The sequence below is a fragment of the Camponotus vicinus genome, unplaced genomic scaffold (genome assembly GCF_025532165.1).
Source record: "Camponotus vicinus isolate PSW18456_S1 unplaced genomic scaffold, iyCamVici1.0 SCAF_3, whole genome shotgun sequence".
Lineage (NCBI taxonomy): Eukaryota > Metazoa > Arthropoda > Insecta > Hymenoptera > Formicidae > Camponotus > Camponotus vicinus.
In genome coordinates, this window is record NW_028141967.1 from 7,012,303 (window position 1) to 7,026,894 (window position 14,592).

Genomic DNA, 14,592 nt, shown 5'->3' on the forward strand with positions numbered 1-14,592 from the left:
AGGATTGCTTTTATATATGCGAAAACGTTCCAAAATCCTTTTGGTGTAATCCTCCTGGCTAACAGTGATTGATCCATTGTCTTGGCATTCTATTTTCATGCCAAGAAAATTGTCAAGAGAACCAATTGTGATTTTGAATTCAGTTTTTAGTTCTTTTAAAAACTTTTGAACTTCTTTTTCGTTGTTGCCAACTACTAATCCATCGTTGACGTATATTGCAACATAGAGTACAATCCCGTCATGATTGCGATAGAAAAGACAAGGATCAGCTGTGCTATTTTTCAGTCCAGCTTTCTTCATGAATTTCAGGAATCGTTTATGCCAGCATCGTGGCGCTTGTTTGAGTCCGTACAGGCTTCCTTTTAGTTTACATACATGATCAGTGCCATTCTCAAACCCTTCAAGCTGTTCAAGATAAACTTCTTCCTCCAGAGTGCCATACAAGAATACTGTCTTTACGTCAAATTGCTTTACTTTAAGTTTCTTCGAGGCAGCTATGGCTAGTAACGTACGAACGGTGTCATAGCGTGCAACAGGACTAAAGGTTTCATCATAATCAATCCCCTTCTGTTGCACATATCCTTTCGCAACTAGGCGAGCTTTGAATCGATGATTGTTGTCATCGTTTGAGGATTTTACACGAAATACCCAGCGGTTTTGAACCGCTTCACTTTTACACCAGCTGGTCGATCCACTAGTTCCCAGGTTTCATTTTTCTTGAGAGACGCCATTTCTTCTTTCATTGCTGCAAGCCACTGCCTACTTTCTTTTGATTGCATCGCTTCAGCATATTGTTGCGTCCGCGGAACGATATTTATCGATCGCGCGCGACACAAAGATCGACACCTGCGTACTCGCTCGCGCACACGCTCACGCACTCGTAAATAAGAACTCGTATTTAAAAGAGAACACAGGAACTTTAATAACACCAGAATGCAACGGGATAAACAATAATATTAGCTCGGGAAATCAAGACGCGTCCGCGCAGCTTGACAGCTGGCTCCAGACTCAGCTGACTCTCGTTGTTTATAAACAATCTTCTTGACCACGGGATCCGGACAACGGCAGGGCCGTGACGACTCGGGCGCGCGCGTAACACTGCCCCTCCTCTTCAAGATTGTCGTCCCGACAATCAGCAAGGGACTCGATGACCAATCTTCGTGGACTTCCAGGGACCCCGAACGATATCCTGCTCTCCCTGAGCTGTTGCTCCAGGTTACCGAGCATCGCTCCAACCAGGCCCCAATCCACTGGGCAGACTCCCAATCGATTCCTTCCAGAGAGTTGGCCAGACCCTCAAGAATCGACTCCAGGGCAGCCTCCCATTCCAGTCATCTTCCTCGTGCCCGGCGCAAGTCTTTTTTCCTGTCCTTATCTTCCCGTGCCTTTCTTCGGACAAGAGGGGAGTATCCACCGTGGACCCATCGTCCTAAAAGGACTCCTCAAGTCCCTGCCTCGGCATTCGCCCTCCGGCCCACGGGAAAACCACGGCTCAAAAACCGTGGGCGAGGCAGTCTTCTGATCTCCTCTTCAAATGTTTGTCACAGTAGACCACTCAAACGCGTCTACAAAATTTCTTTCCTTTACAACAAAAACAATAAAACGAGTAACAAGCACTAAACTTTTCCATCCATAACTCTCTCCCCTCGGGCCTCGGATGTAGAGCCATTACCTAATCAAAATAACTTGGAAGTCCCTCCCTCAATACTTCGAGGATTATTCTACCGATTACAATTCGCTCAAAGAAATAATTGGAACCAACACAACCATTATTAAAACAAACACCGGAAGTCACGAATATTGCCATCCAGGCATTCTAATGAAAGAATTATCCCCTATTCAAAATACATCCGAGCCCGCCTTAATTTTACACACACCAGTACATTCTTTTTAAAAGAATTTTTTTAAAGGAAACATTTTTCAACATAACTTTTTTTAAAAAAACAAATTACGCGTGCGGATTTGACCGCGTGCGATTTAGTCGCATTTTTAAATATTGGAGCGACTTAGCTGTTTATTCGAGATTCTTTCGCTCGTTTCTAACAGTCGTCCGCTGCGCAATCATTGAATCGGACATAGTCGCCCGGAGCGTGTTTGACTCCGCTGATAGTCCGGGAGTCGCAGCTCGCATCCTCTTCCTGGTTGAGACGCCCGTCGCCATATCTTGCAGTTCTGTCGTCGCCATTTTCTACACGAAATAAATTTTCGTCTCAGCTCAAAGCGTCAACAAGATCACAGTCCGGTCGATCCCGGACGAGCCCCCAAAATGTTGCGTCCGCGGAACGATATCTATCGATCGCGCGCGACACAAAGATCGACACCCGCGTACTCGCTCGCGCACACGCTCACGCACTCGTATTTAAAAGGAACTTTAATAACACCAGAATGCAACGGGATAAACAATAATATTAACTCGGGAAATCAAGACGCGTCCGCGCAGCTTGACAGCTGGCTCCAGTCTCAGCTGACTCTCGTTGTTTATAAACAATCTTCTTGACCACGGGATCCGGACAACGGCAGGGCCGTGACGACTCGGGCGCGCGCGTAACAATATGATCTTGGAACTTGATTACACTGATCCACCTCTGCAAGCATAATATATTCATCACTCTTCATCCAGTTCGGCTTTTTCTTTTCTCGTGAGCTGGTTCGAATTTCCTGGTTTCTTGATGCTTGGTCATCATCTTCTGACTCTTCCTCCTCATCTAAGCTTTCGTATTCAACACTCGTTGCAGTGTCATTTAGATTTTCTTTTGAGGTACTTTCATCAGTCATTTTTGGACTCTCATTCTTGTCTTCTTCATCAATGTTTGCCTCTTCTACAGCAGTAATATCAGTTTTCAGGTTGCACACAATCTCTGGCTTGAAGACGACATCATGACTGCAAACAACCTTCTTCAATTTCGGAACCCAGACTCGATATCCATCTTTATCGTTTACATATCCAACCAAGTTCCCGAAAATGGCTTTCTCATCAAATTTCCTACGAAATTCTTTTGGAATGTGCACGTAACATCCAGTGCCAAAGATACGTAGATGATTAAGTTTACCACAGTCCTTGCTTAAGTTTACCATAGTTCATATGGTTCTTTACCTTCAACAGATGTTGTTCCTGTACAGTTTAGAATATATGCTGCTGTATTACAGGCCTCGGCCCACAATGCTTTGGGTAATTTACTTGCGAGTCTCATGGAGCGAGCAGCTTCGACAATGGTACGATTCTCACGCTCAGTAGCTCTGTTCTGTTGAGGCGTGTACGGAGGTACAATTCAGTGCTCAATGCCTCTTTTTGCCAATACTTCAGATATCCTTATTGTCAAACTCCTTTCCACCATCGCACCTCATCTTCTTGACAGTATGTCCGTTTGTTTGTGCTTCGTTCAAGAATTGTTCCAGTGATTTACATACCTCACTTTTATGCTTCAGAAAAAACAGTCTTCGAAACCTGCTATAGTCATCCTTGAAACAGACGTAGTACCGAGCTCCACCCATCGAAGTCGTTTCAACTGGCCCAAGGACATCTGCATGAATTATTTCACCGACAATTACTGGTCGGTCAACTCGTTGTTTGAAAGGAAGTCGGTGCATTTTTCCAATAGCACATCCATCACAGAATTTTTCATCACCATCAGCAACACAGATGTCCGTCTTCTTCAGTATTTGTTTAACATGACGTTTGTTTTGGTGAGCAAAACGCTCGTGATACACTTGCAGCGTGTCTGTTGCATTTGCCAAATATACCTGTGCAGGCTGAGCAGGTTTAATAACACGCATATTTAAAACGTACAACTCATTTCGAAGGTATCCTGTAGCTGCTAGCTTACCAGTTTGTTTTTCTTGAATTTTGATACCACGATCATCCATTGTTGTCGTAAAATTATTTTGAGCTGCTGCTTTGACTGAGAAAAGATGCGCACTTGCATCAGGTACATACCATACATCCTTTAAGATTGCATTCTTTATTAAGTAACATTTGAACCCTGACAGTTCCTTGTCCATACGCTTTCATTGTGACGTTCTGCTTTCCTAGACAAATTAATTCTGAAACAGCAAATTTTGTGTAGCTTTCAAAGTAAAGTTTGTTCGGCGTGATATGTTTCGAAGTTCCGCTGTCACAATACCACTGATCTGGTTTTATACATCCATCCGCTGCAGCACCAAAGGAATATGCCAAGAATGCATTCGTTTTGTTCTGATTTTTATTTGCACTCGTCCCTAGACGTTCTGACGATTTGTTTTGTGGACACTCAGCCGCCCAGTGACTTAACTCTTTACATTTATTGCACAGAAATTTCTTCTTTGCACGTTCTAGTTTGTTGGATGTATCTTTTGGACGTTCCGCTTGTTTCCTTTTATTGCTAGTTCCCTTTGCAACAAAGGCTGTAACTTCGTTGGATTCTTTGTCTGTACGTATTTCACGTAGTTCAATTGAACATAGTTTTCCGATCAACAAGTTTAATTTTCGATCGGCTGTAGGAATTGTGTCCCACAAGTCTTTGAAGTTATACTCTTTTCCTAGTGTGGACATAATTCGACCGTTCAATATTCTTTCCGACAGAGTATTTTCGTTGTGCTTTGTTAACTCTGCATTAAGATCAACAAAGAGCTTTTGTAACTTTGCTACATGTGTGCTGATATCTTCTTTTTCATCTCTTTTTGCTTGAAAAAAGGAATCAATTAACATGTTCAATCTTTGCGTACTGCTCCTTTCAAATCTAGCACACAATTTGTCCCATATATCTTTTGCATGTACATATGTTAGCACAAGTTCAGCAATCGGTTTGCTTAAGGCTGCTGCAATCAATCCGGCCGCTTTTGCATCCTCCTTTAACCATTCGGTTTGTCTCTTCCTCACTTCAGCCGTTGCACTTCTGGATATTTCAGGGCACTGACTGTCTCCATTGACAATCTTTTGCAAGTCATATGCACGAAACAACATACTCATTTGCCATCTCATTTGGCCCAGTCGCCTGGACCTTCGAGCCTGTCTACACTTACTTTATAATCAAACGATGATGCCATCGTGTTGTAGGTTATACTCGCGCGTGAGCTCTTGTCGATATGCTTTTTACACCGACCTTTTTATTTTCAGTGCACTTTTACTTCTGAACGCATTTAGCGCGGTACTGGGCCCATAACCTGATATGGAATAATATTTTTCTCGCAGAATAAACTGATTAGTATATTTATTCATATTACATGACTTATATTCTCTTAAGCTTAACCTTGACCTTAAAAAAAAACATATATTACTAGAAGGGGAATCTTATAAAAAAAATCTTTGGTGACAAAAGTACTTAATATCTCTAGCAACGAAAGAACTATTACATTTTTTAGTGATTTTTCTCCAACAGTTTCAAAAAAAAATTTGTTTTCTATTTAAAGTTTATTTTCAGCATTCGTCATTAGTAAAACATTTTTTGTAACTCAAATTTTGTTTTTTTAGTTTTTAAGAGGACTGTTTAATTTGAGTTTTATTTCATATTAATACGGTGATTTTTTTGCTGATTTGTTGCTATTGAAAGATGTTAAAAAATTTTGCTAAATTTAGTGGCCTGGTTTTTTTGTGTGAGTGTATATTCATTAAGTAGCTACCAAAGATATCCAATGGATAAAGAAATATTCATATATTTCCATGAGTTTCACGCCGTGCCGCTAAGTGGCGAAAAGAAAAACGCCTAACCCGAAAGTGGAATTCATCTAAGACAGTAATATAAGGCCGCGACACAGGTTCTACCCCATTATACAAAGAAATATATCAGATAGTTTTCGGAAACATTACTTTGTAACATGAAATGTTTCGGAGATGCATGCAGAAACGTTTTAGAAACATTGCATAAACAGTTAATGTCCGCATTCAGACACCTTGATATAAAATGTTTACGACACTATCCTAAAAACCTGTTACAAAATCCTGTTACAAAAACATTTTTCAAGATAGTATCGTAAACATACTTGAGAAATGATATTTAAATGTTGCTATGTTATATTTCTGTAATAATTTATATATAGCGGTATCATGCCCGGGAAAAAAAAGTCCATATAAAATTGGCCATATATGGATTTTGTCAATATCTAATTATGTTTTGCCAAATATAGTCATATATGATATCATATATGAATAAATATTATCAGATCTGAAAATTAAGTATCACTAAGAGTACACTGAAAAAATTGTATTCTTAACTTAAGAATATGCCACTTATCTTTAGAATATATACCACTAAAATAGGCGCCAAGAGGATCCTCTTAAGTTAAGAGGAAAATCTTCTAAAGAGATATTCTTAATATACAGAAAAAAATATTTCTTTGGATTTAATAAATTTTGTTGAAGTCAAATAAATTTAATTATTGGTCTAAAAGTTCTTTTCCGCCTAATTTCAAATAATCTGTTTAATATTCTGAATCCCAACAAGGAATCCAGATTATTAAATAAATTATTTTAAATTCAGTTTGAAATTAAACTGATAAACAGTGATGTCAGAAAGAGGATGCGGCTCACGTGCACACAGAGAACCTGTGTGTGAGCCGCGTCCTCTCTTTCGCACTACTGCTAAGGGAAAAAAATATACTTTAGATCTTACGTTAATACAAGTCCTTTATATACATTTCATGATAAATATTGAATACGAGAAAAATTAAGAGTGGTGTCGCCGCGTAGCGGCAAATGAAGAAACATGTCGCGCACACGAAAATCGAGTTGCGGCGTAGAAGAATCGCAAATTAAGAAATTCTTAATAAATAAGAATATATTCTTATTCATTAAGAATATATTCTTATTTATTAAGAATATTTATTAAGAGGACTTATAAAGAGGACTTTTAATTAATTAAATATATAATGCAAGATATAATTTTTAGGAAAAATTACATTTGTCTATATAAAAAAAGGTAAAATCATATATAATATTAAATGATTATATATAATATCATATATGATTTATATCAGAGCATGCATAAAACTAACCTTTGCTTTGGTTTTATACATGCTTAGATATGATATCAATATCTGACTATGTCTGATTGTACAAAATGACGTGAGTTATCTAATATCATTTTTTATGATCAGAAATGGTCAGAGATGGACATCATATCTAAGCATATACAAAAACGTATGCTCTGATAAAATCATATGTGATATTATATATAATTACCCAGATAGCAAAGTCTGTAGAAAGCATATCATGCCAAGTGTCTGCTATCAACTAATGTTAGCAAAACGGTTACAAATTTGGTACTGAAGCTGTTATTACCAATTAAGTTGACAAATTGATGTCAAAAATCGAACAGAGTCTGCTCACAGAATCTGACGCAGATTGGTGGCAGAAACCAAGCAGAATCTGCTAACATGACTTGATATCAGATTGTCGGCAAAAATCAAGCAGAATCTGCGTGCGCGCAATTTGACTGCAGATTGACAGCAGAAGTGGAACAGGGTTTGCATGCGTGATCTGATGGCAAATTGGCAACAATCTGCATTTGATTCGATAGTTCCTTCGCTTACCGCTATGTGATGTATTTTCTCGCAATCAAATTTCTGTCAGAAATATATATAAAGTCGCTATTATTAATAAAAGATCAAAAATATAGTAACTATTTCTATCACTTTAATTTCTGATATGTGATACAAGCAGATAAGATTCAGAATATTAAACTGATTGGCATCAATAGGATAAATGGATAATTATTCATTTACTGCCTATTTGAAGCATAAAGGAAGAATTTAATTCTAAATAAATTATATCTCAAGTTTTATAAGTTAAATTTAATTATTTTCACCATTTACTTTATTATTAATTTAATTAAATTGAGTCCTTTACTATGTGAGATATAACTACGATATAACATATTACATATTATATGTTGTATTAGAAGAAAATTGTAATTAACCGATAACTCGCCGATAATAGTCTTATTTAACATCTGTAGTAATTAATTTTATTGTATTTATATTACTTATTTATATGAATGACCAGAAGCTGCAGATTCTGCTCGGGATCTGCTGCCAATCTGCCGTCAGATTACGCGCGCGCAGATCCTGCTCGGTTTTTGCTAATAATCTGCTATCAGATTCTGTGAGCAGGTTTTGCTAGCAAATCGTGAGCCTATTGCGGACATAACGGATGCCAATCTGCTAGCAACTTTTGTGGAAATCTGTCGCCAATCTGCTGGCAAATTGCGCGCATTTTGCTTACCGGGTATATAAGACTGTATATAATTTTACTTTTTTTTATATAAATAGACATGGACTTTTTTTTCCGGGATAAGCAATAATAAAATGTTTCAATTGTAGCACTCATGAGTTATATCATTTGTAAAGATACATGAAACATAATTTTGGAATATTTCCGAAACGTATCAATTGAAATATCTTATTTGAAATATTTCTGAAATAAGCAAAAATAAAATGTTTCAATTGTAACACTTATGAATTACATCATTTGTAAATATACATGAAACATAATTTTGGAATATTTCCGAAATGTATCAATTGAAATATCTTATTTGAAATATTTCTGAAATAAGCAAAAATAAAATGTTTCAATTGTAACACTTATGAATTACATCATTTGTAAATATACATGAAATATAATTTTGGAATATTTCAGATACATATCAACTGCAATATTTCATTTGAAATATTTCTGACTATGAAACATTTTAGTTGTGACACTTATGAATTATATTATAAACATAGACATGAAACGTCTCATTTGAAATCTATATGAAGCATTTTGAAACATTGCATATATATTTCATGTTTAGTGGGACGAATCACGGCTTATCGGTCAAAGAGAGCGGACTATTATAGCCGCATCTCCTCTAGCCTTTGTAAGGAGCTCCAGAACTTCATATAATTAATCACAGATGGTTAATTTTTTTAAAATTCCATCATATATATATATCTATATACAGAACATTAAATGAATATCCATCCAAAAATAAATATCAATATATAATAATAAAAAATGTATTTATATATAATAAATATCCACTGAATGTTGTACAGATATTTACAAGATATTAGTTTACAACATATCCTGTAGATATTTATGAAACCTCGAATTGCGGGCATTTGGATATCTACAGCATCTATAATAGCTATTTTTCATATATCGTGGATATCCTTAAGCCTATGAAGAATATCTAGTGGATATCTAATCCCAATTATTTTCCGTTGGGAATTAAATCGATCAAGTTTTTGAGAAATGACATTAAAATAAAAATTTAATAGTTAATGGACATGACATTAAATTGACTGAAAATTGACTTATAATCCATAAAGTTGACTTTTAAGTCGACTTATTAGCTGACTGACAGTCGACTATAGTCGAGTCATTTGTCGGCTGTTAGTCGACTTTAAGTTGACATTCAGTCTGACTTTGAAGTCGACTTTAGACTTTTTCTGACAGACTGACAGTCAACTAACAGTCAACTTGATGCTGTTTGGGAAAGTATCTTTATTTTTGTGCTGCATGATCTATAAACGGAAATATCATAACGTAAAATCCAAATATGAAAATTTTCAATTAAGAAACGTCTTTATCATCACCGTCATCAACGCACATGTACACAACATATAGAACGAGAAAACGTACGTTTCCTACTCTCGACAGAAGATTACGCTAACGATGCTTTGCGATATTAATGACATGTGTCATTAATCGCATTTTAGTGACAAATAATGAAGTATAAATAATAAATTATTAAAATATTTATTAAAAATTGGCAAATAAGAGCCAGTAAGGTATGATAATTGGAGCGCAAGGTAAATAATAAATATCTATTTTACAAACTAAATATAAATATATACAATATAATAAAAGTATACATATAATATATACGTATATATATACTTATTCTTTATACATTTTTATATAATTTGCTTATATATTTAAAAAATATACATATATAGTGTTGCGTCCCCGTGTTCCTTCCCTGCGGATTACTTGGTCACCCGTGACGTTCGGCAGAAGATCGTCTTCGAGCGCGTTGCCAAGAAGAATGTTGACAAGACGAATGACAGTCGAGTCGTATCCCAGCTGTCAAGCTGCGCGGACGCGTCTTGATTTCCCGAGCTAATATTATTGTTTATCCCGTTGCATTCTGGTGTTATTAAAGTTCCTGCGTTCTCTTTTAAATACGAGTTCTTATTTACGAGTGCGCGAGCGAGTACGCGGGTGCCGATCTTTGTGTCGCGCGCGTTCGATAGATATCGTTCCGCAGACGCAACATTTTGGGGGCTCAGCCGGGATCAACCGGACTGTGATTCTGTGCTTGGACGTGAATTTTTACGAGTGGAAAAAATGTCGACAAATAATGACCAACGAGATTTGGCAACGGGCGTCGAGCGGGATCCGTTAGCGCACGGTGCGATAGCGCACCAACCCGATAGCACACGAAAAATTGAACACAATTCCCGATAGCCCACGTCCCGATAGCACACTAAGTAAATCGCGCACAATCCCGATAGCACACCAATGAGAAAGTACACGCACAGACTGCACCCCCCCCCCCACCCCGTTGCAAACCCATGTGGAACCTTGTGTGCTATCGGGACGTGGGCTATCGGGAAATGTGTTCAATTTTTCGTGTGCTATCGGGTTGGTGCGCTATCGCACCGTGCGCTAACGGGACCCTCCCGACCACGTTCCAGGCGGCGATGAGGGAAATCCAACAATTGCGCGGAGAGCGGCTCCACGAACGGAACGAGTTCGAAGCCCAGCTTCGCCAACGCGATGAGATGCTCCGTGCCATGGAGGAAAGGATGTTGCGGCTGAATGAACAGCTAAGTCGCCCTAATTTTAGAGAATTTGAGAGTAGAGCTGCTAGTGTGTCTAGTTGTTTAGATAACGGTGCGCGTGACTCAATAAATAAGGAGTTGGGCTATAAATTGAAGCCAGATATTTTTGACGGGTCGGTTCCGCTCAGAGAGTTTTTCTCTCAATTCGAATTAATTGCGCGGGCCAATCATTGGAGTGATGCCACAAAAACGGTGGCACTTGTCTCGTGTTTGAGGGGGAAAGCGCGTGCGGTCTTGGAATGCGTGTACGACATCGAAAGTTTGAATTTCAACGAATTAAAATCAAAACTAGAGTTGCGTTTCGGGGAAAGTTATCTGTCTCAATCCTATTATTCTCAATTTACGAACCGGAAGCAAAAATCGAATGAAGACGAGGCAGCTTTGGGTTCCGATATCGAACGTCTATCTCAATTGGCGTATCCCGAATGTACGCATCAAGTTAGGGACAAAGTTGCCTGCGCGCAGTTTATTATTGCATTGTCCAATAGATTCGTGAGAAGGACTCTGCAGCTTGAGGGAATCACTTCCCTGAAAATGGCCGTGCAAAGAGCGATGGCGGTTAAGACTATTCAAGAGAATAATTCCGAAAAACGTAGCGATTTTGAGGGACGCAATAGAAATTTTGGAAATTTTAAAGGGACAGACAAGGAGAGAAAATTTAAAAACTTTAATGGGAAAAAATTTAATAAAACAGACAACAAGAATAATAAGAACTTTAATAGCAAAGGGGATAATCAGGGGTTTCAGTCTGCACAGGAGTGTTGGCAGTGTGGTAACACAGGCCATTTTCGGGCGGAGTGTCCGTCACTTAAAAAGGGAACTGGGGAAAACTAAATTTAGTTGAACTTACTGGGGCAAGTTCGACGAGCGTACGGAGAGCCCCAGACGAAAAATATGTTAATTATTGTAATAATTTGTCTAGACGTAAAAAATTATTTTATTTTAAGGGTTTCGTTGATGGACAGAATTGTGTTTTTAAGATCGATTCGGGCTCGGATGTCTCTTAGTTAGACGTGATTTGATTAGAATGCCAAAAAGGCAAATCTCCCTCTTGATTCTGATCGACTGAAGTATCCGATCGGAGAGGAAGTCTCCGTTGAATGTAAAATGGTCGTGTTAATAGAGATAGGGAAATATTTAGTAGAACATCCTGTTTTAGTAACTGATATGGTTGAGGATTGTTTATTGGAAGCTGATTTCTTTTCAGCAATAAATAACCCAGACAGCACATAACGCTGAAAGATATCTTTAAGAACTCTTTTTTAAGACGTCTTTTAGAACTGCGAATAAGATCTCTTATAGACGTCAATTTGAAGAAATCTTTTTTCTGTCATCAGAAAGACTTCTTAATTCAGACTACAATTTGTTATCTCATTTATGACGAGTTTTAGATTGACTCATGGGTTCCACTAAATTTACTCCTACATGCGCGTCATATAATAGTGAAACGCTTTAGTGCGATCTAACCTATAATTAAAATTTAATTACAAGTAAGTTTTGATACCTATTATACTAGTTTATTTAATTAATAATTGATAAATAATTAATAACTAATATTTATTGATATAAAAACTTGTGAAGATTTATTACATATTATTAATTTTTAAATAAGAGAAGTTATCTTTAATCGGAAAACCCTTCATTGAGTTATGTTATAGGGTTAACGTAACCTCTAAGTGCAGTATTTGAAGGCTAAATAAGTGAAATATTATAATATATAAGTATATTATATACTTGGTTAATAATTATTACATATATATCACAAATTATGTTAATATAAATAAAAGCTGTTCTTTGTTTATAATCTTTAAAACATTCATTGAATTTTACAGGTAAACTGTGTTTTTGTACAAAAAATGTCCAAAAGGAAATCATTCAACAACTTATCTAAGAGTCAAAAAAATAGAAGAATAAAAAAAGAATATGACTCTTTATTGGAGATGCCTGGTAGTTCAAGTTGTGAGGCTGAAAAAATAACTGTGAAGGAAGTGATAAAATCAAAAACTGATGGAGAATATGCGGATAATGTGAAATTATTAAATAATTTACAAGCAGTTACTACAAGTGAAAGTGATGATTGTAATAATGATGTAGTCAGCTCAGTGGAATCAGATGTTAATGAAGAAACTTCAACAGAAAATAATACTTTAACAGATAATGATGAATTGTATGATATTCCACAAAGTAAGAAAACAATTGACTTGAAAGAACAGATGGCACAATGGATTTGCCATTATAATGTAACTCATACAGCAGCAGGAGCTCTATTAAAGATTCTTCGTAATAATGTCCAATCAGTTCAGCAGTTAAAAGAACTTCCGCAAGATCCACGAACTTTGCTCAATACACCTAGAAGTACTGTGATTCGTTCCGTTCTACCTGGAGAATATTTCCATTACGGTTTACAAAGAGGATTAATTGATCAATTAAAATCAGTTGGCGTCAGTGAAATCTCTGAAAATATCCACATAAACGTACATATCGATGGATTACCAATATCAAAAAGTTCTAAAAGTCAGTTATATCCTATACTGGCTGAAATATTCCCTAAAGTTGCTCAACCGTTTGTCGTTGGAATATATCATGGATATAACAAACCTGATAGATGTGACGTATTTCTTCAAGAATTTTTTCAAGAAACTTTTTTTAATACATATGTATTGAAATAATAATATCATTTCCGAAACATCAATTCTCAAAAAAAGCGTTCTTATTGTCGTCTTTAAGAAATCAAAAAAAAGAAGTCTTTAAGACATCTTTTTGAAGAAGTCTTACTTATTTTTTAAAGTGGCGCATTAGATTACTTTCTCTTAGAAGTCATTAAGTCTTCTTTCAGAAGATACATTCGGATGTCTAAATCTTACGTGAGAACTCTTTAAGAGTTCTTTTAGAAGTCATATTGCTGTGTGGGAAGGAAGATGTTTTCGAGTCAATCTTTGGAAAAGTTGATTTCTGCGAGCAGGAGCAATTTGTATGTTCGCGAATAAGGAGTTGCTTCGATGAAGTTCCTAAGTTTTTAAGAGAGATTTTCAAAAGGGAATCTGAAGATTTAACGGAGGAGCAGAAAGATGTTTTCGCCCAGTTCTTAGCTGAATACCAGGATATCTTCTCTGAAGGAATAGTAGCTGGGAATTGTAATGTAGTCGAGCACACCATTAATGTGAGTAATTCTAATCCTATTAAACAGGCTCCCCGTCGTATCTCTCTGAAGATGAGAAGGGAAGTCGAACAGATTCTTGAGGATATGAAGCGTCAAAAGGTTATTGAGGAGTCTCAAAGTCCATGGATTTCTCCTGCGGTTATGGTTAAGAAGAAGGACGGCTCCATTAGGTTTTGCGTGGACTATCGAAAGTTAAATTCAGTGACTTCAAAGGATTCATATCCAATACCACGGATAGACGATATGCTTGATCAATTATCCGGAAACTCTTGGTTCTCTTCCCTGGATTTAAAGAGTGGATATTGGCAAGTTAAGATTCGTCCAGAAGATAAAGAAAAAACGGCATTCTCTATTGGAAACGGGTTGTGGCAATTTACCGTTATGCCTTTCGGCTTATGTAACGCTCCTGCCTCTTTTGAACGTTTAATGGAGAAGGTATTACAGCAGTTGTTATTTAAAATATGTCTAGTATATCTAGACGATGTTATCATTTTCAGTGGCAGTTTTGAAGAAATGTTGAGTCGTCTTAGACAAGTCTTCTTGCGATTACGCATGGCTAATTTGAAATTGAATCCGAAGAAGTGTTTTTTCTTCAGGAGAGAGATAAAATATTTAGGTCATGTGATTTC

The 14,592-nt window shown here is 37.0% G+C and overlaps 1 protein-coding gene across 3 annotated transcripts in view; it reads left to right on the plus strand.

Annotated features, from left to right (window-relative positions):
* Window positions 1-14,592, plus strand: part of Obp59a (Odorant-binding protein 59a) — a 47,496-nt gene that overhangs the window by 25,201 nt on the left and 7,703 nt on the right. Inside the window, exon 2 of one of the 3 annotated variants that reach the window (XM_083094790.1) lies at window positions 12,636-13,476. The exons of the other annotated variants lie outside the window; for them this stretch is intronic. Coding sequence (XP_082950916.1) covers window positions 12,660-13,472 — 813 coding nt within the window. The 5' untranslated portion in view covers window positions 12,636-12,659 and the 3' untranslated portion in view covers window positions 13,473-13,476. Of the gene's footprint in view, window positions 1-12,635; window positions 13,477-14,592 lie in introns of those variants that run through there. 3 annotated transcript variants of the gene reach the window in all.